This window comes from Oncorhynchus masou, chromosome 17 (assembly GCF_036934945.1).
Source record: "Oncorhynchus masou masou isolate Uvic2021 chromosome 17, UVic_Omas_1.1, whole genome shotgun sequence".
In the NCBI taxonomy this organism is placed as follows: Eukaryota; Metazoa; Chordata; class Actinopteri; order Salmoniformes; family Salmonidae; genus Oncorhynchus; species Oncorhynchus masou.
Window position 1 is genome coordinate 17720897 of NC_088228.1, and position 24441 is coordinate 17745337.

General features: G+C 45.1%; 1 protein-coding gene across 3 annotated transcripts in view; it reads left to right on the top strand.

Annotated features, from left to right (window-relative positions):
* LOC135558633 (ephrin type-B receptor 1-like) overlaps nt 1-24441 on the top strand; it is a 362430-nt gene that overhangs the window by 200408 nt on the left and 137581 nt on the right. For all 3 annotated transcript variants that reach the window (XR_010458378.1, XR_010458379.1, XM_064992582.1), the window contains exon 3: nt 3662-4343. Coding sequence is in view for 1 of the 3 variants with exons in the window: in XM_064992582.1 (XP_064848654.1) it covers nt 3662-4343 (682 nt within the window). In the remaining 2 variants the exon portion in view is untranslated. The remainder of the gene's footprint in view (nt 1-3661; nt 4344-24441) is intronic.

The following is a 24441-nucleotide window of genomic DNA, read 5'->3' on the forward strand; positions in this document are numbered from 1 at the left end:
TGTGAAGAATCAACAACAAGTGGGACACAATCATGAAGTGGAACGACATTTATTGGATATTTCAAACTTTTTTAACAAATCAAAAACTGAAAAATTGGGCGTGCAAAATTATTCAGCCCCTTTACTTTCAGTGCAGCAAACTCTCTCCAGAAGTTCAGTGAGGATCTCTGAATGATCCAATGTTGACCTAAATGACTAATGATGATAAATACAATCCACCTGTGTGTAATCAAGTCTCCGTATAAATGCACCTGCACTGTGATAGCCTCAGAGGTCCGTTAAAAGCGCAGAGAGCATCATGAAGAACAAGGAACACACCAGGCAGGTCTGAGATACTGTTGTGAAGAAGTTTAAAGCCGGATTTGGATACAAAAAGATTTCCCAAGCTTTAAAGATCCCAGGTAGCACTGTGCCAGCGATAATTTTGAAATGGAAGGAGTATCAGACCACTGCAAATCTACCAAGACCTGGCCGTCCCTCTAAACTTTCAGCTCATACAAGGAGAAGACTGATCAGAGATGCAGCCAAGAGGCCCATGATCACTCTGGATGAACTGCAGAGATCTACAGCTGAGGTGGGAGACTCTGTCCATAGGACAACAATCAGTCGTATATTGCACAAATCTGGCCTTTATGGAAGAGTGGCAAGAAGAAAGCCATTTCTTAAAGATATCCATAAAAAGTGTTGTTTAAAGTTTGCCACAAGCCACCTGGGAGACACACCAAACATGTGGAAGAAGGTGCTCTGGTCAGATGAAACCAAAATTGAACTTTTTGGCAACAATGCAAAACGTTATGTTTGGCGTAAAAGCAACACAGCTCATCACAATGAACACACCATCCCCACTGTCAAACATGGTGGTGGCAGCATCATGGTTTGGGCCTGCTTTTCTTCAGCAGGGACAGGGAAGATGGTTAAAATTGATGGGAAGATGGATGGAGCCAAATACAGGACCATTCTGGAAGAAAACCTGATGGAGTCTGCAAAAGACCTGAGACTGGGACGGAGATTTGTCTTCCAACAAGACAATGATCCAAAACATAAAGCAAAATCTACAATGGAATGGTTCAAAAATAAACATATCCAGGTGTTAGAATGGCCAAGTCAAAGTCCAGACCTGAATCCAATCGAGAATCTGTGGAAAGAACTGAAAACTGCTGTTCACAAATGCTCTCCATCCAACCTCACTGAGTTTGAGCTGTTTTGCAAGGAGGAATGGGAAAAAATGTCAGTCTCTCGATGTGCAAAACTGATAGAGACATACCCCAAGCGACTTACAGCTGTAATTGCAGCAAAAGGTGGCGCTACAAAGTATTAAGTTAAGGGGGCTGAATAATTTTGCACGCCCAATTTTTCAGTTTTTGATTTGTAAAAAATTTTGAAATATCCAATAAATGTCGTTCCACTTCATGATTGTGTCCCACTTGTTGTTGATTCTTCACAAACAAATACAGTTTTATATCTTTATGTTTGAAGCCTGAAATGTGGCAAAAGGTCGCAAAGTTCAAGGGGGCCGGATACGTTCGCAAGGCACTGTAGGTAGAGTTAAACTGAATATGTATAGATAATAAACAGAGAGCAGCAGCAGCGTAAAAGAGGGGGAGGGGAGACAATGCAAATAGTCTGGGTAGCCATTTCATTAGATGTTCAGGAGTCTTATGGCTTGGGATTAGAAGCTGTTAAGAAGCCTTTTGGACCTAGACTTGGTGCTCAGGTACAGAGAGAACAGTCTATGACTAGGGTGGCTGGAGTCTTTGACAATACCAGGCAGTGATGCAACCAATGCTCTCAATGGTGCAGCTGTAGAACGTTTTGAGGATCTGAGGACCCATGCCAAATCTTATCAGTCTCCTGAGGGGGAATATTCTTTGTCGTGCTCTCTTCACGATTTTCTTGGTGTGATATTTTGTTGGCGATGTGGACACCAAGGAATTTGAAGCTCTCAACCTGCTCCACTACAGCCCATTGATGAGAATGGGGGCATGCTCGGTATACTCCTTTTCCTGTAGTCCACAATCATCTCCTTTGTTTTGATCACGTTGAGGGAGAGGCTGTTATCCTTGCTCCACATGGCCAGGTCTCTGACCTCCTCCCTATAGGTTGTCTCATTGTTGTCAGTGATTAGACTGTTGTGTCGTCGGCAAACTTAATGATGGTCTTGGAGTTGTCCCTGGCCATGCAGTCATGAGTGAACAAGGAGTACAGGAGGGGACTGAGCACGCACCCCTGAGGGGCCCCTGTGTTGAGGATCAGCGTGGCAGATGTGTTGTTACATACCCTTCCCACCTGGGGGAGGCCCGTCAGGAAGTCCAGGATCCAGTTGCAGAGGGAGGTGTTTAGTCCCAGGGTCCTTAGCTTAGTGATGCTTTTTGGGCACTATGGTGTTGAATGCTGAGCTGTAGTCAATGAACACCATTCTCACATAGGTGCTCCTTTTTTCCAGGTGTGAAAAGGCAGTGTGGAGTGCAATAGAGATTGCATCATCTGTGGATCTGTTGGGGCGGTATGCAAATTGGAGTGGGTCTAGGGTTTCTGGGATAATGGTGTTGTTGTGAGTCATGACTAGCCTTTCAAAGCACTTCATGGCTACAGTAGTGAGTGCTACGGGTCGGTAGTAATTTAGGCAGGTTATCTTAGTGTTCTTGGGCACAGGGACTATGGTGGTCTGCTTGAAATATGTTGGTTTTACAGACTCAGTCAGGGACATATTGAAAATGTCAGTGAAGACTCTTGTCAGTTGGTCAGCGCATGATCAGCGTATGCGTCCTGGTAATCCGTCTGGCCCAGCGGCCTTGTGAATGTTGACCTGTTTAAAGGTCTTACTCACATCGGCTATGGAGAGCTTGATCACACAGTCGACTGGAACAGCTAATGCTCTCATGCATGCTTCAGTGTTGTTTGCCTCGAAGAGTGCAAAGAAAGTAATTTAGCTCGTAGGCTCGTATCACTGGGCAGCACGTGGCTGTGCTTCCCTTTGTAGTCTGTAGTAGTTTACAAGCCCTGACACATCCATCGGAGCCGGTGTAGTATGATTCAATCACTCCATTCTGTTACTGACCATTACTAAGAAGTATTACCTGTACTAATACTGTACTGTATGTGTTGGTAGATGGGGAACTGTCATTTCAGGAAGTTAAGTCCAAATTATGTGTTCATGCCCCTGACACCAGTTTGTGAACACAGATGGTAAGGATAGTTAAAAAAAAAATATATGTATAGAAATCTTTAGAAACCAGATTCCAAAAACTGTATGTGTGCTAGCGTTGTATCTCTCTATCTAATGCTGTTTTAGAGATAACCACTGGTCGACATGGAACTGTCATTTCAGGAAGTCAGTTGACATATCTTTGCCACAAGTTTGTCTTCTAAATTAAAAGTTAATTTCTAGTCAGCTACTTCAAATGCCCTGAGAGTTTACTTGCTCAATATAAACTTCATACTACTTCTTCATACTTTTTGCAAGGCAGGAAACTGTGAATTTAAATATCAAATATTGTTTAAGAAATTTGTTAACAAACATTTGAGTTGATACTAGCTGAGCATCCTTCTCTCTTGGCATTGCAGTGTCAAACACTATTGGTTACTGTGTTTGTGATAATTTCAAGATACTGTATATTTCTAACCAAATACCCATGTCTCTGGTCTCTACTCTGTTTCACAGTGGGAGGAGGTGAGCGGCTACGACGAGAACCTCAACACCATCCGGACCTACCAGGTGTGCAACGTGTTTGAGCCCAGCCAGAACAACTGGCTCCTCACCACCTTCATCGACCGACGTGGAGCTCAGAGGATCTACGTGGAGATGCGCTTCACCGTGCGTGACTGCAGCTCCATCCCCAACGTTCCCGGCTCCTGTAAGGAGACCTTCAATCTCTACTACTACGAGACGGACTCGGTCATCGCCACCAAAGGAACTGCCTTCTGGATGGAAGCCCCTTACCTAAAGGTGGACACCATCGCGGCCGATGAGAGCTTCTCCCAGGTGGACTTCGGCGGACGATTGATGAAGGTCAACACAGAGGTTCGGAGCTTTGGCCCGCTGTCGAAGAATGGGTTCTACCTGGCGTTTCAGGACTATGGTGCTTGTATGTCGCTACTCTCGGTCAGAGTGTTTTATAAGAAGTGCCCCAGTGTGGTGCAGAACTTCGCCATCTTCCCAGAGACCATGACGGGGGCGGAGAGCACCTCCCTGGTCATCGCTAGAGGGATCTGCATCCCGAATTCGGAGGAGGTGGACGTGCCAATAAAGCTGTACTGCAATGGAGATGGGGAGTGGATGGTTCCTATCGGGAGCTGCACCTGCAAAGCTGGGTTCGAGACAGATAACGGGAATGTCTGCCGAGGTAAGGAAACAACAAAGGAATGTTCCCAAAGAACCGAAATGGGTGGCAGTTAGCCTAACGGCCAGTTACCGAAAGGTTGTTGGTTTCAATCCCAGAGCTGACTATTTGCAAAAATCGGTCATTGTGCCCTTGAGCAAGGCACTTAACCATAATTTATTCTGTAAATTGTTCTGAATTAGAGCGTCTGCTAAATAAAATGTATAAATGAAATACTGTGAACACAGAAATAGGGCCAGGATTTCTCCCTGACCACATGACCAGAGAAATATGCCTGGCCCTAAACTCATAAATGTTTTTATTTGAAGATATTTCTTTTGTAATGTCCATCCCCATTCCCACAACCCAATGAAAAGTCCTGGGAACCTTGAAAGAACCAGATTTGGTTTGCTGCGGAATCAATATCACTGGATTTATTCTGAACGGCCAGCTGTTCCCGGTTTGGGAATTAGATTTGTGTGGAACCTCAGGCCCAGACTTGGGAGTTGTAAATAAATCATTGTCTTTCATATTTTACCGCTTCAACATGACTGAAGACTCGCAGTAGATTAAATCACACAGGCTCTGTGGGAATTGATCTATTTTAAATGCAGTAGGTACATAAGAAGACATCTGAGAATTATCTTTATTGTAAGAGCACATAGCCAATTTCATAGTTCTCTTCTTTGACTCTGTGTGGCATACGGTATTGATTGTGTTTCATGCATTTTGCAGATCGTGGTGCACTGTAATTCTCCTTTGATCAGAGAAGCATGATAGAGAGGCGCGTTATCATTCATTACTAATCTGCTGAGACGGTGATGGCTGCTGTCCTCGGGATGATGAGTGATGTGCAGTATCATTCTATGAAGATGTAAAACCACATGATTTATTTTACAAGCTCCTGTTTGTAAAGCAAGGCTTGGTAGAGGAATAAATGTGTCTGTGTTGCCCAAAACAAGTATATAGTAGTTGTAGTTTGAAGTGAGCCACTGTAGGGCAACTTATTTTTCTTATGATGACTCTCTCTCTCTCTCTCTCTCTCTCTCTCTCTCTCTCTCTTCTCTCTCTCTCTCTTCTCTCTCTTCTCTCTCTCTCTCTCTCTCTCTCTCTCTCTCTCTCTCCTCTCCTCTCTCTCTCTCTCTCTCTCTCTCTCTCTCTCTCTTTCGCTCTCGCTCTCTCTCTCTTCTCTCTCTCTCTCTCTCTCTCTCTCTCTCTCTCTCGCTCTCTCTCTCTCGCTCTCTCTCTCACACTCTCTCTCTCTCTCCCTCTCTCTCTCTCTCTCTCTCTCTCTCTCTCTCTCTCTCTCTCTTTCGCTCTCGCTCTCTCTCTCTCTCTTCTCTCTCTCTCTCTTCTCTCTCTCTCTCTCCTCTCTCTCTCGCTCTTTCTCGCTCTCTCGCTCTCTCTCTCTCCCTCTCTCTCTCTTTCTCTCTCTCTCTCTCTCTCACGCAAACAAACAAACAAACACACACACACACACACACACACACACCAAGTATAATATGTGCTCAAGGTCTCTAATGATAATATAATGTGCTCAGCCCTCCCAATACAGTGCCTTATTGGGTCCCTCTGGAGGTGTGAGTGAGAATGTGTGGAGCGGAGATAAGATTGATTGACGCACATCTGATACGATCAATAAATAGATATGAAAGCAGTGTGTGTGTGTGTTTGTGTGTTTTCCGTTCTACTCTACTTTGCTTTCCCCTGCTACTTGCCAAGGAAACCAATGACTTTGAGCGGCATAGAGTCATTAAAACGTGCTCCTAACAACTGATACTGGATCAGATATGTCTGCATAGTCTGATCCTAGATCAGTGGTGAAGGAAAACTTCTATTTTGCTCCTATTTCAACTGCCCTTAGATCAGATCCAACCCCAAACAAGATCCCAGATCCCTTATGCAGTCACAGATGCTGTGATTATGAACTGTGCTGAGAATGGCTGTGGAGTCACACAGTTCCACTCACTGAATAGAACAGCTGAAAACTGAAAAGAACAGCTCTTCTTCCACCCACAGGGTTAGTCTGACAACATAGTGCTGAGTCATGATGAAGCCTGTCAAAACAACAATTCAAAAACAGGGTTCAGATCAACAGTGAATGAATATGGCTTTTAATAAACATAAGAGTAGGGTGGATAGCAGTGTGTTCAATACACACACTGCAAACACACATCTTTTCTATCTCTCCATCATCTCCACATTCCTTATACAGCGTCTCTTTCCTCTTCCATCTCAGTCAATGTTACTGCTATATCCTATTTTATTACCATATGACAAATAAATGGTATTTGGCCTTGATCTAAAGATGGAGATACAGACACAGAGATGTTTAAAGCTCCTCTATCAGTTTCTCTTAACAAACAGAGATGTTTAAAGCTCCTCTATCAGTTTCTCTTAACAAACAGAGATGTTTAAAGTTCCTCTATCAGTTTTTCTTAATTAACAAACAGAGATGTTTAAAGCTCCTCTATCAGTTTCTCTTAATTAACAAACAGAGATGTTTAAAGCTCCTCTATCAATTTCTCTTAATTAACAAACAGAGATGTTTAAAGCTCCTCTGTCAATTTCTGTTAATTAACAAACAGAGATGTTTAAAGCTCCTCTATCAGTTTCTCTTAATTAACAAACAGATATGTTTAAAGCTCCTCTATCAGTTTCTCTTAATTAACAAACAGAGATGTTTAGAGCTCCTCTATCAATTTCTCTTAACAAACAGAGATGTTTAAAGCTCATCTATCAATGTATCTTAACAAACAGAGATGTTTAAAGCTCCTCAATCAGTTCCTCTTAACATACAGAGATGTTTAAAGCTCCTCTATCAGTTTCTCTTAACAAACAGAGATGTTTAAAGCTCCTTTATCAGTTTATCTTAACAGACAGAGATGCAATGGTTGAGAATAACAACACAGGCCATTTGTATTAGTATTGAGCTACCCACACAGTAAATCCTATTGGTTTGGACAGATATACTGTACTGTGTATCTCTGCTATATCTTGGGGCGGCAGGGTAGCCTAGTGGTTAGAGCGTTGGACTAGTAACCAAAAGGTTGCAAGTTCAAATCCCCGAGCTTACAAGGTACAAATCTGTCGTTCTCCCCCTGAACAGTCAGTTAACCCACGATTCCTATGCTGTCATTGAAAATAAGAATTTGTTCTTAACTTTCTTGCCTAATAAAGGTAAAATATTAAACTGTATTTGCCTCCAATCCAAGAGTAATTGGAGCGTAGGTGCTGTGTTGTTTTTGGTGGAGGTATGTTGCTCTGGTTGTTTGTAGGTGGTTTCTTCACACACCCTCGCACACACACACATATCAAGTATAATATGTGCTCAAGGTCTCTAATGATAATCTCCTGGTAGGTGGGGTTTTGAACAGAAGTGGAGATGTTGGCTACCGCTAATTCTCACATTCTCTCTGACTTCCTCCTTCTAAGTGGGACTTCCTGCCGAACTGTCTCTCAGCATCACTCTCTCTCTTTCTCTCTCTCTCTCCCTCTCTCTTCTCTCTCTCCCACTTTCTTTCTTCTCTCTCTCTCCCACTTTCTTTCTTCTCTCTTTCTGTCTCCCTCTCTGCTCTCTCTTTGTGATGTAAAAGCACAAACTGTGGGAGGTATGAAAAACAGGACCCAGGAGAGAAGAGGAAGGATACTACACAGTAGGAGTGTTAATTATAGGAGGAGAGTGTTCAGGGGCACTGCGTGAAGCTGGTTCTACACTGACATTAGCACCCACCCACACACACACACACACACACACACACACACACACACACACACACACACACACACACACACACACACACACACACACACACACACACACACACACACACACACACACACACACACACGCACACACACACAGAGAGGGTGAGATACACAGACACGCTGTCTGTTGGCCATTCTGATATTCATCTGCAGACAGATAGCGCTGCTAAAACCATGCTTTGAACATAGTGCGAGCAGAAGTGGTACACACACACACGCACACACACAGAGATGCCGTGACTGTAGGTTAGTCTGGAGTAGTCTAAGCGCTCTGAGCACTCTCCATCTCTCCTAATAACTCAGTCTCTGAGGTTAAAATAGAGGCTTGTACGTCTTTGAAACGACTCAAACGAGAAGCAATCCCTGCCTTTTATTTTCCACACAATCTTCTTTCATGGACCGTGTAATCCATTATTTAAACAGGGAAATGTAACCTTAAAGTGCTTATAGAAGCCGAGCAGTTTGGACAGCCAATCAATTAGAGGTCAGTGAAACAAGATGGCCTCCGCGTGTAGCCTGGTGTAATTGCCCATTAGAGATGAGGAAAACGGAACAAGAAGAAAATGAGGGCAAGCTGAAATAATTCCCCTCATTGAGGGAAGCACTGTAAAGGCAGGGAGGCAGAAGAGGGCTGGGAGAGAGAGGTAGTGTATATGCTGAATGCAGAATGGGCAATCAGAGATGGAAGCTAGTCTATAGTGAGAGGTGTGTTTTGCTGTGGAAAGTGGAGTGGAATGTGTGTGTGTTTACATATATAACATTGTGTGTGCGAGCGTGCGTGAGTGTGTCTGTATATGTTTATATTTTTTTAATTTCATCTTTATTTAACCAGGTAGGCCAGTTGAGAACAAGTTCTCCTTTACAACTGTGACCTGGCCAAGATAAAGCATAGCAGTGTGACACAAACAAAAACAGAGTTACACATGGGATAAACAAACGTACAGTCAATAACACAAAAGACAAATCTGTATACAGTATGTGCAAATGAAGTAAGGAGGTAAGGCAATAAATAGGCCAATAGTGGCAAAGTAATTACAATTTAGCAATTTACAGATGTGCAGATGAGGATGTGCAAGTAGAAATACTGGTGTGCAAAAGAGCAGAAAAACAAAAACAAATATGGGGATGAGGTAGGTACACACTGCTATTGCAAGTGGGGCAAAAAAGGATTTAGTCAGCCAACAAATGTGCAAGTTCTCCCACTGAAAAATATGAGAGAGGCCTGTAATTTTCATCATAGGTACACTTCAACTATGACAGACAAAATGAGAAAAAAAATCCAGAAAATCACATTGTAGGATTTTTAATGAATTTATTAGCAAATTATGGTGGAAAATAAGTATTTGGTCACCTACAAACAAGCAAGATTTCTGGCTCTCACAGACCTGTAAATTCTTCTTTGAGAGGCTCCTCTATCCTCCACTCGTTACCTGTATTAATGGCACCTGTTTGAACTTGTTATCAGTATAAAAAGACACCTGTCCACAACCTCAAACAGTCACACTCCAAACTTCACTATGGCCAAGACCAAAGAGCTGTCAAAGGACACCAGAAACAAAATTGTAGACCTGCACCAGGCTGGGAAGACTGAATCTGCAATAGGTAGGCAGCAGACTTAGGTCTCATACCAGCCTGTATGTAGCCAGCCTGGTGTATGTACCCTGCTGTATCCAGCCTGTATGTAGCCAGCCTGGTGCATGTACCCTGCTGTAACCAGCCTGTATGTAGCCAGGCTGGTGCATGTACCCTGCTGTAGCCAGCCTGTATGTAGCCAGCCTGGTGCATGTACCCTGCTGTAACCAGCCTGGTGTATGAACCCTGCTGTAACCAGCCTGTATGTAGCCAGCCTGGTGTATGTACCCTGCTGTAATCAGCCTGTATGTAGCCAGCCTGTATGTAACCAGCCTGTATGTAGCCAGCCTGGTGTATGTACCCTGCTGTACCCAGCCTGTATGTAGCCAGCCTGGTGTATGTATCCTGCAGTAACCAGCCTGTATGTAACCAGCCTGGTGCATGTACCCTGCTGTAACCAGCCTGTATGTAACCAGCCTGGTGCATGTACCCTGCTGTAACCAGCCTGTATGTAGCCAACCTGGTGCATGTACCCTGCAGTAACCAGCTTGTATGTAGCCAGCCTGGTGTATGTACCCTGCCGTAACTAGCCTGTATGTAGCCAGCCTGGTGCATGTACCCTGCTGTAGCCAGCCTGTATGTAGCCAGCCTGGTGCATGTACCCTGCTGTAACCAGCCTGTATGTAGCCAGCCTGGTGCATGTACTCTGCTGTAGCCAGCCTAGATGTAACCAGCATGTATGTAACCCACCTGTATGTAGCCAGCCTGCTGTATGTACCCTGCTGTAACCAGCATGTATGTAACCAGCATGCTGTATGTACCCTGGAGTAACCAGCCTGTATGTAACCAGCCTGCTGTACAGTATGTACACTGCTGTAGCCAGCCTATTTCCTAAGGACACCAGAAACAAAATTGTAGACCTGCACCAGGCTGGGAAGACTGAATCTGCAATAGGTAAACAGTTTGGTTTGAAGAAATCAACTGTGGGAGCAATTATTAGGAAATGGAAGACATACAAGACCACTGATAATCTCCCTCGATCTGGGGCTCCACGCAAGATCTCACCCCGTGGGGTCAAAATGATCACAAGAACGGTGAGCAAAAATCCCAGAACCACACGGGGGGACCTAGTGAATGACCTGCAGAGAGCTGGGACCAAAGTAACAAAGCCTACCATCAGTAACACACTACGCCGCCAGGGACTCAAATCCTGCAGTGCAAGATGTGTCCCCCTGCTTAATCCAGTACATGTCCAGGCCCGTCTGAAGTTTGCTAGAGAGCACTTGGATGATCCAGAAGAAGATTGGGAGAATGTCACATGGTCAGATGAAACCAAAATATAACTTTTTCGTAAAAACTCAACTCGTGTTTGGAGGACAAAGAATGCTGAGTTGCATCCAAAGAACACCATACCTACTGTGAAGCATGGAGGTGGAAACATCATGCTTTGGGGCTGTTTTTCTGCAAAAGGACCAGGACGACTGATCCGTGTAAAGGAAAGAATGAATGGGGCCAAGTATCGTGAGATTTTGAGTGAAAACCTCCTTTCATTAGCAAGGGCATTGAAGATGAAACGTGGCTGTGTCTTTCAGCATGACAATGATCCCAAACACACCGCCCGGGCAACGAAGGAGTGGCTTCGTAAGAAGCATTTCAAGATCCTGGAGTGGCCTAGCCAGTCTCCAGATCTCAACCCCATAGAAAATCTTTGGAGGGAGTTGAAAGTCCGTGTTGCCCAGCAACAGCCCCAAAACATCACTGCTCTAGAGGAGATCTGCTTGGAGGAATGGGCCAAAATACCAGCAACAGTGTGTGAAAACCTTGTGAAGACTTGCAGAAAACGTTTGACCTCTGTCATTGCCAACAAAGGGTATATAACAAAGTATTGAGATAAACTTTTGTTATTGACCAAATACTTATTTTCCACCATAATTTGCAAAAACATTCATTAAAAATCCTACAATGTGATTTTCTGGATTTTTTTCTCTCATTTTGTCTGTCATAGCTTAAGTGGGAGAACTTGCACAATTGGTGGCTTACTAAATGCTTTTTTGCCCCACTGTATATATATAATAATAATAAACTTTAGTTTATTTGGTAAATATTTTCTTAAGTCTTCCTGAACTGCAGTGTTGGTTAAGGGCTTGTCAGTAAGCATTTCATGGTAAGGTCTACACTTTGTATTGGGCGCATGTGACAAATAAAGTTGGATTTGATTATACAGGTGTATAAAATCGAGCACACAGCCATGCAATCTCCATAGACAAACGTTGGTAGCTCACAGAACAGGACCGCAGAGTGCTGAAGTGCGCAGCACGTACAAATGTGTCCTCGGTTGCAACACTCACTACAGAGTTCCAAACTGCCTCTGGAAGCAACGTCAGCACAATAACTGTTTGTCGGGAGCTTCATGAAATGGGTTTCCATGGCTGAGCAGCAGCACACAAACCTAAGGTCACCATGCGCAATACCAAGCGTCGGATGGAGTTGTGTAAAGCTCGCCGGCATTGGACTCTGGAGCAGTGGAAACTTGTTCTCTGGAGTGATGAATCACGCTTCACCATCTTGCAGTCCAACGGACAAATCTGGATTTGGCGGATGCCAGGAGAACGCTTTGCTGAGGCTGGGCACCCCAGGGGACTTGGGGCTGGAATGGGCAGGGATGGAAAGACAGTGAGGGTTGGGGGATCAAATCAAATTGTATTTGTCACATGCTCTGAATACAACAGGTATACTTACAGTGAAATGCTTTCTTACAAGCCCTTAACCAGCAATGCCGTTTTAAGAACAATACTTAAAAAATTAGAAATAAAAGTAACAGCTAACGAAAGAGCAGCAGAACAATAACAATAGTCTTGGTAGCCATTTGATTAGATGTTCAGGAGTCTTATGGCTTGGGGATAAAAGCTGTTTAGGACCCTCTTGAACCTAAACTTGGCGCAGGACCGCTTTCCGTGTGGTAGCAGAGAGAACAGTCTATGACTAGGGTGGCTGGAGTCTTTGACAATTTTTAGGGCCTTCCTCTGACTCCGCCTGGTATATAGGTCCTGTCAGGAATGGCAGGAAACTTGGCCCCAGTGATGTACTGGGCCGTACGCACTGGGCCGTACTCACTGCCCTCTGTAGTGCCTTGAGGTCAGAGGCCGAGCTGTCATCTCCTTTGTCTTGATCATGTTGAGGGAGAGGTTGTTTTCCTGGCACCACATGGTCAGGTCTCTGACCTCCTCTCTATAGGCTGTCTCGTCGTTGTTGGTGATCAGGCCTACCACTGTTGTGTCATCGGCAAACTTAATGATGGTGTTGGAGTTGTGCCTGGCCGTGCAGTCATGCATGAACAAGGAGTACAGGAGAGGACTGAGCACGCACCCTTGATGGTCCCCCGTGTTGAGGATCAGCATGGCAAATGTGTTGTTACATACCCTTACCACCTGGGGGCGGCCCGTCAGGAAGTCCAGGATCCAGTTGCAGAGGGAGGTGTTTAGTCCCAGGGTCCTTAGCTTAATGATGAGCTTTGAGGGTACTATGTTGTTGAATGCTGAGCTGTAGTCAATGATTAGCATTCTCACAGAGGTGTTCCTTTTGTCCAGGTGTGAAAGGGCAGTGTGGAGTGCAATAGAGATTGCATCATCTGTGGATCTGTTGGGGCGGTATGCAAATTGGAGTGTGTCTAGGGCTTCTGGGATAATGGTGTTGATGTGAGCCATGACCAGCCTTTCAAAGCACTTCATGGCTACAGACGTGAGTGCTATGGGTCGGTAGTTATTTAGGCAGGTTACCTTAGTGTTCTTGGGCACAGGGACTATGGTGGTCTGCTTGAAACATGTTGGTATTACAGACTCAGACAGGGAGAGGTTGAAAATGTCAGTGAAGACACTTGCCGTCCTGGTAATCCATCTGACCTTGCGACCTTGTGAATCTTTGCATGTTAAAAGGTCATACTCACGTCGGCTGCTGGAACAGCTGATGCTTTCATGCATGTTTCAGTGTTACTTACCTCGAAGCAAGCATATAAGTCATTTAGCTCATCTTAGCTTGTGTCACTGGGCAGCTCGCGGCTGTGCTTCCCTTTGTAGTCTGTAATAGTTTGTAAGCCCTGCCACATCCGATGAGCGTCGGATCCGGTGTAGTACGATTCGATCTTAGCCCTGTATTGACACTTTGACTGTTTGATGGTTCGTCGCTGGCCATAGCGGGATTTCTTATAAGCTTCTGGGTTTGAGTACCGCTCCTTGAAAGCGGCAGCTCTACCCTTTTGCTCAATGCGGATGTTGCCTGTAATCTATGGCTTTTGGTTGGGGTATGTGCGTACAGTCACTGTGTGGATGCAGTCATCGATGCACTTATTGATGAAGCCAGTGACTGATGTGGTGTACTCCTCAATGCCATCGGAAGAATCCCGGAACATATTCCAGTCTGTGCAAAATAGTCCTGTAGTTTAGCAACTGCTTCATCTGAACACTTTTTTTATTGACCGAGTCACTGGTGCTTCCTGCTTTAATTGTTGCTTGCAAGCTGGAATCAGGAGGATTTGCCAAATGGAGGGTGAGGGAGAGCTTTGTTACGTGTCTCTATGTGTGGAGTAAATGTGGTCTAGAGTTCTTTTCCCTTTGGTTGCACATTAAATATGCTGATAGAAATTACGTTCAACTGATTTAACTTTCCCTGTATTGAAGTCCCCAGCCATGGATGAGAATTTTCCGTATACAGCTCATTGAGTGCGGTCTTAGTGCCAGCATCGGTTTGTAGTGGTAAATAGACAGCTATGAAGAATATATATGAGATCTCTCTAGGTAGATAGTGTGGTCTACAGCTTATCATGAGATACTCTACCTCAGGTGAGCAAATCTCAAGACTTGCTTAGATATCATGCGCCAACTGTTGTTTACAAATATCAATTGATCGCCACCCCTTGTCTTATCAGAGGCTGCTGATATATCCTGCCGATTGTCACGCCCTGACCTTGGAGATCCTTTTTATGTCTCTATTTTGGTTTGGTCAGGGCGTGATGTGGGGTGGGCATTTCTATGTGTTGTGTTTCTATGATTTTCTATCTCTATGTTTTGGCCGGGTATGGTTCTCAATCAATGACAGCTGTCTATCGTTGTCTCTGATTGGGAACCATACTTAGGTGCCTTTTTTCCCACCTGTCTTGGTGGGAAGTTGACTTTATTTATGGCACTTAGCCTTAGGCTTCACAGTTTTGTTTTGTAGTGTGTATTGTTTTGTTCGGCGTCTTTTTCTCAATTAAAGAACATGTACGCTCACCACGTTGCACCTTTGTCCGCTCCTTTCATCAGCCTTGACAACGATACAGTGTATAACCAGCTGTTTGTTATTCATGTCGTCGTTCAGCCACGACTCTGTGAAACATAAGATTTGTCAGTTTTTAATGTACCGTTGGTAGGATATACGTGCTTGAAGTTCATCCACTTTATTGGCCAGCAATTGTACATTGGCCAATAGTACCGATGGCAGAGGCAGATTAGCCACTCGTCGCTGGATCCTCACATGGCACCCCGATCTCCTTCCGCGATACCTCCGTCTCCTTCTCCTGCGAATGACAGGGATGAGGGCCTGTTCGGGTGTCTGGTGTAAATCTTTCTCATTAAAGAAAAAATATTTGTACACTTCAAGGTGAGTAATCACTGATCTGATGTGCATAAGCTCTTTTCAGTCATGAAAGATGGTAGCAGCAACATTATGTACAAAATAAGGAACAAACATTGTAAAAGAAAAACTAACAAAATAGCATGGTTGGTAAAGAGCTCATAAAACACCAGCCATCCCCTCCGGCGCCATCTTAAAAATTTGTAGTGGGTGATGTTGTCTGTATTGAAAATGCAGGCTGGCTGGACAGCTGGCTAATCTGACGCTGTTGACAGTTTATAGTGTGGCTCTGTTGAAGAGCTGGATGGAGACAAGCTAATGTAGAGATAATAACAATGTATCTATCCATTAATACATTTAGTAATTTGTTTGCCCAGACATCCATCCGTTCATCCACCCGTCCATCCAGCCATCCATCAATCCATCCATCCAGTCGTTTTCTATTCTGTGAATACTGGATATAGATGATGTGCTCCTCTCTTATTTTCCCTCTTTGTTCTGCACCGGCGGGCTCTTGACACACCGGCATATTAATATTACAAATATTCAAATAACTTTATTCAACGTTCGACCGTCTAACGCTGGTGACGGGAGATTCACGGCCCATTGAGCGAGTGTGTCTCCTCAGGCCTAAGTACCGATACATTATGGCTGCCTTATTCCTGTATAATGGCTGTTGTCATGGTCCTGGGAGAGGGGAGTAGAGTAGAGTAGAGTAGAGTAGAGTAGAGTAGAGTAGAGTAGAGTAGGGTAGAGTAGAGGATAGAAGAGAACAGGAAAATAGAGGAGAGGTCAGGAGAGGAGAGGAAAATAGAGGAGAATATAGAAGAGGAGAGGACAGTAGATGAGGGAAGAAAAGAGGGGAGAGGAGTGCTTGAGGTCCATGCTTCACAGTAGGTATGGTGTTCTTTGGATGCAACTCAGCATTCTTTGTCCTCCAAACACGACGAGTTGAGTTTTTACGAAAAAGTTATATTTTGGTTTCATCTGACCATATGACATTCTCCCAATCTTCTTCTGGATCATCCAAATGCTCTCTAGCAAACTTCAGACAGGCCTGGACATGTACTGGCTTAAGCGGGGGGACACGTCTGGCACGGCAGGATTTGAGTCCCTGGCGGCGTAGTGTGTTATTGATGGTAGGCTTTGTTACTTTGGTCTCAGCTCTCTGCAGGTCATTCACTAGGTCCCCCCCCCCCCCCCGTGTGGTTCTGGGATTTTTGCTCACCGTTCTTGTGATCATTTTGACCCCACGGGGTGAGATCTTGCGTGGAGCCCCAGATCAAAGGAGATTATCAGTGGTCTTGTATGTCTTCCATTTCCTAATAATTGCTCCCACAGTTGATTTTTTCAAACCAAGCTGCTCACCTATTGCAGATTCAGTCATCCCAGCCTGGTGCAGGTCTACAATTTTGTTTCTGGTGTCCTTTGACAGCTCTTTGGTCTTGGCCATAGTGGAGTTTGGAGTGTGACTGTTTGAGGACGTGGACAGGTGTCTTTTATACTGATAACAAGTTCAAACAGGTGCCATTAATACAGGTAACGAGTAGAGGACAGAGGAGCCTCTTAAAGAAGAAGTTACAGGTCTGTGAGAGCCAGAAATCTTGCTTTTTTTGTAGGTGATCAAATACTTATTTTCCACCATAATTTGCAAATAAATTAATAAAAAAAGCCGACAATGTGATTTTCTGGATTTATTCTCTCATTTTGTCTGTCATAGTTGAAGTGTAGCTATGATGAAAATTACAGGCCTCTCTCATATTTTTTTAAGTGGGAGAACTTGCACAATTGGTGGCTGACTAAATACTTTCACCCCCACTGTATGAATTATATTACGACACAGATCATGCATGTAACGCTACTGAGCCAGCCAGCCAGCTAACATTCGCTGGCTAGGCAACAGTACGCTGTAACTTGCAATGAAAACAACATTCTGACAAAATTAGAAACGTATAATAAATGAAAATGTAGCTAGCTCAACTCTTACCTGTATACATGGATGAACGCTTCTCCCTCTCTGTCACGGATGCCATGGTTGCCCTTAGTTTGAAGCTGTAAATCCGGAGACAGATGTTTTATACAGCAGCCTTTTATTCATCAGCCTGTTTTATACAACAGTGTTCTCTTTTTGACTTGCTCCAAATTTGCAATCAAATGCCTGAATTGTCCTCATATCCTTATCTATCATACACTGCTTCCACTGGGCATCCCACTGATTTCAGAACTCGGTCCTCCAGAAAGTGGAGAGCCTCAGCAACACTGTTGCAGTTCTTCATGATATCTTTCAAAACAGACTCTTTAGAAAGGATGACCTCAACACGCTAAGCAGCTCATAAAATAAGTGAATTTGTGTTTAAATGTCAAAACCCCTGTGTTTTTAAATCATATTTGTTAAATGTTGTGTGTATTTAAGCTAAATCCAGACAAACTTGACTTACAAGTTTGTTAATAAGGCACATGAAAGTTCACATGTTCCAGAAGGCATTTTTTGCCCAAAAAGCATTTTGATTTAAAAAAATGTTACGCTCAAATGGCGAAGTAGTGACACGCGACATACACCTATTTTCCTGAAACGAGTCACATTTGGAGAAAACAAAACACAGAGTGAGAATCAAGCCTCCCCCCCCCACACACACACACACGCTCAGTGTCTGATTTTGAACACCGTTTTCTGTGTTGCTGCACATGGACTTTTTCACACTGCGCACTCTATCTTTCTCTGTGTGTACAGTATGCTTTTAACAGGGGTCTCTGCTCTCAGCCAGCCCACCTTTAAACCCAATTATAAAGCCTTCTGACTCTCCCTGTACTCTCCCCATTACTGGGCTACAGAAAGGCCATGGCGACAGGGGAAAATGGGAGAGCGGGAGAAAGAGAGAGAAAGGACCGAAGAGAGAATAAAAGAAGTGAGAAAGACTGAAAGAGACAAAAGGCCCTCAACAGGCTGAATAGAGGAAGCGCAGAGGGCAGCAGTGTGTCCCAAACAAAGCAAGAGAATAGAGCCCCAGACAGAGACTGGGGCCACACATTATAACACACATACACACACATGCACGTGCACACACAGCTCACTAATGCAGGGTCAGTCTCTAATGATGCACACATGAATCCTGCACCTCCACTCTGACACAATAAAGAGAAACCACATATGGAGTTATTGTCATACTCTATGGATAGACAGATCCTCCTCTGTCAGGTTTCTTTCACTCTCTCACTCTACTTTTCTCTGTCATGTTTCCTCTCTTCTTATCTGACTCCCTAACTTCCATTTATTCATCTCAATACGGTTACCTTTTCACTCTAGCTTGTCTTCTTTCACTTCTACTCGCGTCATCTAACATTCTCAAGACTCTACATAGTTCAGGAACCTTGCGGAAGCCAAAACTTGACCCCCACTTCGTTAGACCTGTTTCCCATACATACCCAGACCCTACTCCTGCGCTCTCTCCCTGTCTAACTGAGCCAATATATTTGACTAGTCCATCCCACTGTCCCTCACTGCAATCATCATCCCATTGCTTGACTCAACACAAAAGCTTCACTTTTTCCCCTCTTTTTAAAGCTTCTCACTTGGTCTAGAGTCTGTTCTCAACTTGACTTATGCCTTGTCCATTTCATTCTCTCTAACCCTAACCCTAACCCTAACCCTAACCCTAACCCTACCCTCTCTCAGCCCTAACATCTCCCACTACCTGGACTCTTACCCTCTCTCAGCCCTAACATCTCCCACTCCCTGGTCTTTTACCCTCTCTCAGCCCTAACATCTCCCACTCCCTGGTCTCTTACCCTCTCTCAGCCCTAACATCTCCCACTACCTGGACTCTTACCCTCTCTCAGCCCTAACATCTCCCACTCCCTGGTCTCTTACCCTCTCTCAGCCCTAACATCTCCCACTCCCTGGTCTCTTACCCTCTCTCAGCCCTAACTTCTCCCACTCCCTGGTCTCTTACCCTCTCTCAGCCCTAACATCTCCCACTCCCTGGTCTCTTACCCTCTCTCAGCCCTAACATCTCCCACTACCTGGACTCTTACCCTCTCTCAGCCCTAACTTCTCCCACTCCCTGGTCTCTTACCCTCTCTCAGCCCTAACATCTCCCACTCCCTGGTCTCTTACCCTCTCTCAGCCCTAACATCTCCCACTCCCTGGTCTCTTACCCTCTCTCAGCCCTAACATCTCCCACTCCCTGGTCTCTTACCCTCTCTCAGCCCTAACATCTCCCACTACCTGGACTCTTACCCTCTCTCAGCCCTAACATCTCCCACTCCCTGGTCTCTTACCCTCTCTCAGCCCTAACATCTCCCACTCCCTGGTCTCTTACCCTCTCTCAGCCCTAACATCTCCCACTCCCTGGTCTCTTACCCTCTCTCAGCTCTAACATCTCCCACTCCCTGGTCTTTTACCCTCTCTCAGCCCTAACATCTCCCACTCCCTGGTCTCTTACCCTCTCTCAGCTCTAACATCTCCCACTCCCTGGTCTTTTACCCTCTCTCAGCCCTAACATCTCCCACTCCCTGGTCTCTTACCCTCTCTCAGCCCTAACTTGTCCTACTCCCTGGTCTTTTACCCTCTCTCAGCCCTAACATCTCCCACTACCTGGTCTCTTACCCTCTCTCAGCCCTAACTTCTCCTACTCCCTGGTCTCTTACCCTCTCTCAGCCCTAACTTGTCCTACTCCCTGGTCTCTTACCCTCTCTCAGCCCTAACTTCTCCTACTCCCTGGTCTCTTACCCTCTCTCAGCCCTAACATCTCCCACTCCCTGGTCTCTTACCCTCTCTCAGCCCTAACTTCTCCCACTCCCTGGTCTCTTACCCTCTCTCAGCCCTAACATCTCCCACTCCCTGGTCTCTTACCCTCTCTCAGCCCTAACTTCTCCTACTCCCTGGTCTCTTACCCTCTCTCAGCCCTAACTTCTCCTACTCCCTGGTCTCTTACCCTCTCTCAGCCCTAACATCTCCCACTCCCTGGTCTCTTACCCTCTCTCAGCCCTAACATCTCCCACTCCCTGGTCTCTTACCCTCTCTCAGCCCTAACTTCTCCTACTCCCTGGTCTTTTACCCTCTCTCAGCCCTAACATCTCCCACTCCCTGGTCTCTTACCCTCTCTCAGCCCTAACTTGTCCTACTCCCTGGTCTTTTACCCTCTCTCAGCCCTAACTTCTCCCACTCCCTGGTCTCTTACCCTCTCTCAGCCCTAACATCTCCCACTCCCTGGTCTCTTACCCTCTCTCAGCCCTAACTTCTCCCACTCCCTGGTCTCTTACCCTCTCTCAGCCCTAACATCTCCTACTCCCTGGTCTCTTACCCTCTCTCAGCCCTAACTTCTCCCACTCCCTGGTCTCTTACCCTCTCTCAGCCCTAACTTCTCCTACTCCCTGGTCTTTTACCTTCTCTCAGCCCTAACTTCTCCTACTCCCTGGTCTCTTACCCTCTCTCAGCCCTAACATCTCCCACTACCTGGTCTCTTACCCTCTCTCAGCCCTAACATCTCCCACTCCCTGGTCTCTTACCCTCTCTCAGCCCTAACTTCTCCCACTCCCTGGTCTCTTACCCTCTCTCAGCCCTAACATCTCCCACTCCCTGGTCTCTTACCCTCTCTCAGCCCTAACTTCTCCCACTACCTGGTCTCTTACCCTCTCTCAGCCCTAACTTCTCCTACTCCCTGGTCTCTTACCCTCTCTCAGCTCTAACATCTCCCACTCCCTGGTCTTTTACCCTCTCTCAGCCCTAACATCTCCCACTCCCTGGTCTCTTACCCTCTCTCAGCCCTAACATCTCCCACTACCTGGTCTTTTACCCTCTCTCAGCCCTAACTTGTCCTACTCCCTGGTCTCTTACCCTCTCTCAGCCCTAACTTGTCCTACTCCCTGGTCTTTTACCCTCTCTCAGCCCTAACTTGTCCTACTCCCTGGTCTCTTACCCTCTCTCAGCCCTAACTTCTCCCACTCCCTGGTCTCTTACCCTCTCTCAGCCCTAACTTCTCCCACTCCCTGGACTCTTTAAAGAAACATTTCTAAGAGGTTGATCAGCTTAATATTGCGGAACGATTGTTGCTTCCATCAATGTAATTGTCTGAATCATTTCCAATCCCTCATATCTTTTTTTGGTAAATATACACAGTTGAAGTCGGAAGTTTACATACACTTAGGTTGGAGTCATTAAAACTTGTTTTTCAACCACTCCACAAATTTCCTGTTAACAAACTATGGTTTTGGCAAGTTGGTTAGTACATCTACTTTGTTCATGACACAAGTCATTTTTCCAACAATTGTTTACAGACAGATGATTTCACTTATAATTCCCTATATCACAATTCCAGTGGGTCAGAAGTTTAAATACACTAAGTTGACTGTAACTTTAAACAGATTGGAAAATTCCATAAAATGATGTCATGGCTTTAGAAGCTTCTGATAGGTTAATTGACATAATTTGAGTCAATTGGAGGTGTACCTCTGGATGTATTTCAAGGCCTACCTTCAAATTCAGTGCCTCTTTGCTTCATGGGAAAATCAAAAGAAATCAGCCAAGACCTCAGACAGAAAATTGAGACCTCCACAAGTCTGGTTCATCCTTGGGAGCAATTTCCAAATGCCTGAAGGTACCAAGTTCACCTGTACAAACAATAGTACGAAGGTATAAACACCATGGGACCACTCAGCCGTTATAGATGCGTTCTGTCTCCTAGAGATGAACGTACTTTGGTGCGAAAAGTGCAAATAAATCCCAGACAGCAAAGGATCTTGTGAAGATGCTGGAGGACACAGGAACAAAATTACCTATATCCACATAACCTGAAAGGCCGCTCAGCAAGGAAGAAGCCAATGCTCCAAAACCACCATAAAAAAGCCAGACTACGGTTTGCAACTACACATGGGGACAAAGATCATACTTTTTGGAGAAATTTCCTCTGGTCTGATGAAACAAAAATATAACTGTTTGGCCATAATGACCATCGTTATGTTTGAAGGAAAAGGGGGAGGCTTGCAAGCCGAAGAACACCATCCCAACCGTGAAGCACGGGGGTGGCAGCATCATGTTGTGGGGGTGCTTTGCTGCAGGAGGGACTGGTGCACTTCACATGGCATTATGAGGTTGGAAAATTACGTGGATATATTGAAGCAACATCTCATGACATCAGTCAGGAAGTTAAAGCTTGGTCGCAAATGGGTCTTCCAAATGGACAATGACCCCAAGCATACTTCCAAAGTTGTGGCAAAATGGCTTAAGGACAACAAAGTCAAGGTATTGGAGTGGCCATCACAAAGACCTGACCGCAATCCTATAGAAAATTTGTGGGCAGAACTGAAAAAGCGTGTGCGAGCAAGGATGCCTACAAACCTGACTCAGTTACACCAGTCCTGTCAGAGGAATGGGCCAAAATCCACCCAAGTTATTGTGGGAAGCTTGTGGAAGGCTACCCGAAACATTTGACCCAAGTTAGTAATTTAAAGGCAATGCTACCAAATTCTAATTGAGTGTATGTAAACTTCTGACCCACTGACAATGTGATGAAAGAAATAAAAGGTGAAATTGTGTGTGTGATTTCTATTTGTAACTGTGCTATTTCACAAGATTTCTGAACATATGTGCCACACCCTGACCAGAGCGCCTTTTAATTTCTGGGGTGTGATTTGCGGGGGCATTCTAGTTTTTCTATTTCTTTGTTGGCCGGGTGTGGTTCCCAATCAGAGGCAGCTGTCTATCGTTGTCTCTGATTCGGGATTATACTTAGGCAGCCTTTTTTTCCACCTTAGGTTGTGGGATCTGGTTTTTGTTTAGTTGCTGTGTTTGCGCTACAAAACTTCATCAACTGTCTGCAGCTTAGAGCCTCCTGCGGAGGTTCCCAGTCCGGACCCTCCGGTGACGATCTACAGTCTGGAGTCTCCGGCGACAATCCATGGTCTGGATCCTCCGGCGACGATCCACTGTCTGGTTCCTCCGGCGACAATCTACGGTCCGGAGTCCCCGGCGATGATCCACGGTCCGGTTCCACGGAAGCAGAGGGATCAGCGAGCGGAGCGGGGTCTACGTCCCGAACCAAAGACGCCACCGAGGCTAGATGCCCACCCGGCCCTCCCCCATAGAGTCATGTTTTGCGGCCGGAGTCCGCACCTTTGGGGGGAGGGTACTGTCTCGCCCTGACCTTAGAGCCTTTTTATTTCTCTATTTGGTTAGGTCGGGGTGTGATTTGGGTGGGCATTCTAGTTTTTATATTTCTTTGTTGGCTGGGTATGGTGCCCAATCAGAGGGAGCTGTCTATCGTTGTCTCTGATTGGGGATTATACTTGGGCAGCCTTTTTTCCACCTTAGATTGTGGGATCTTGTTTTTGTTTAGCGCTACAAAACTTTACGTGACGTTATTTCTTTCTTGTTTTTGGTGTTCATTTAATAAATGTGTGATGTACGCTTAGAACGCTGCACCTTGGTCCAATCCATCTTTAAACCTTTCTGTCTAATGTTTGTCCCCAGAACTATTGCTGATAGTTAGGCAGATAGGAGTGAAATGCCCCTTGGTCATAAAGAGAGAGAAAATCCCTCCATTCTCTCTTCTTTCGTTTTTTTCACTTCACCTTTGAACCGTTATATCGTTGTTATATTAGTGGAGAGTGGAGCAAATTTCCCTTTGGCTTAGGAAGTAGGTCTGTAAGTCACTATAAGTCTTGTCGTCATGAATCTTCTCAAGCCTGGTCTACAGAGGCTACTGAGGTGCTGTTGGGGGTGTTATTTAGTTGTTTCACAGGACACACACACACACGCCACACACCACACAGACACACACACACACTCCCAATCACCACAGTTTGAACTTTACATGTGCTCAATTTCCCCATGTAATTGTGTTTACTGTAATTCCCATGTAGGCTACTGCTCTACAGGCTTCACCATAGTTCTACTTCATGCTCCTTTAGCCTGTGTGATTACCCACATAGTGAAGAATTACATCCGTATAATTCATGTCATGACACCGACCGTAATCCCGGACCAACTTGTACACCCTACACTAATTGTAAGAGTCATATCTAACACAATCTCAACCCTCTATGTAATGTGGTACAATGTGTAATTATACAGCAATTAAGGTGTCTTCTCCTCAAGCAGAAAGTGCTAACTATGTGTATGTGGTTAGGCTGTGTAATTGCACCATCCTGTTGACAGTAAACCTGGCCCTTAGCTTTC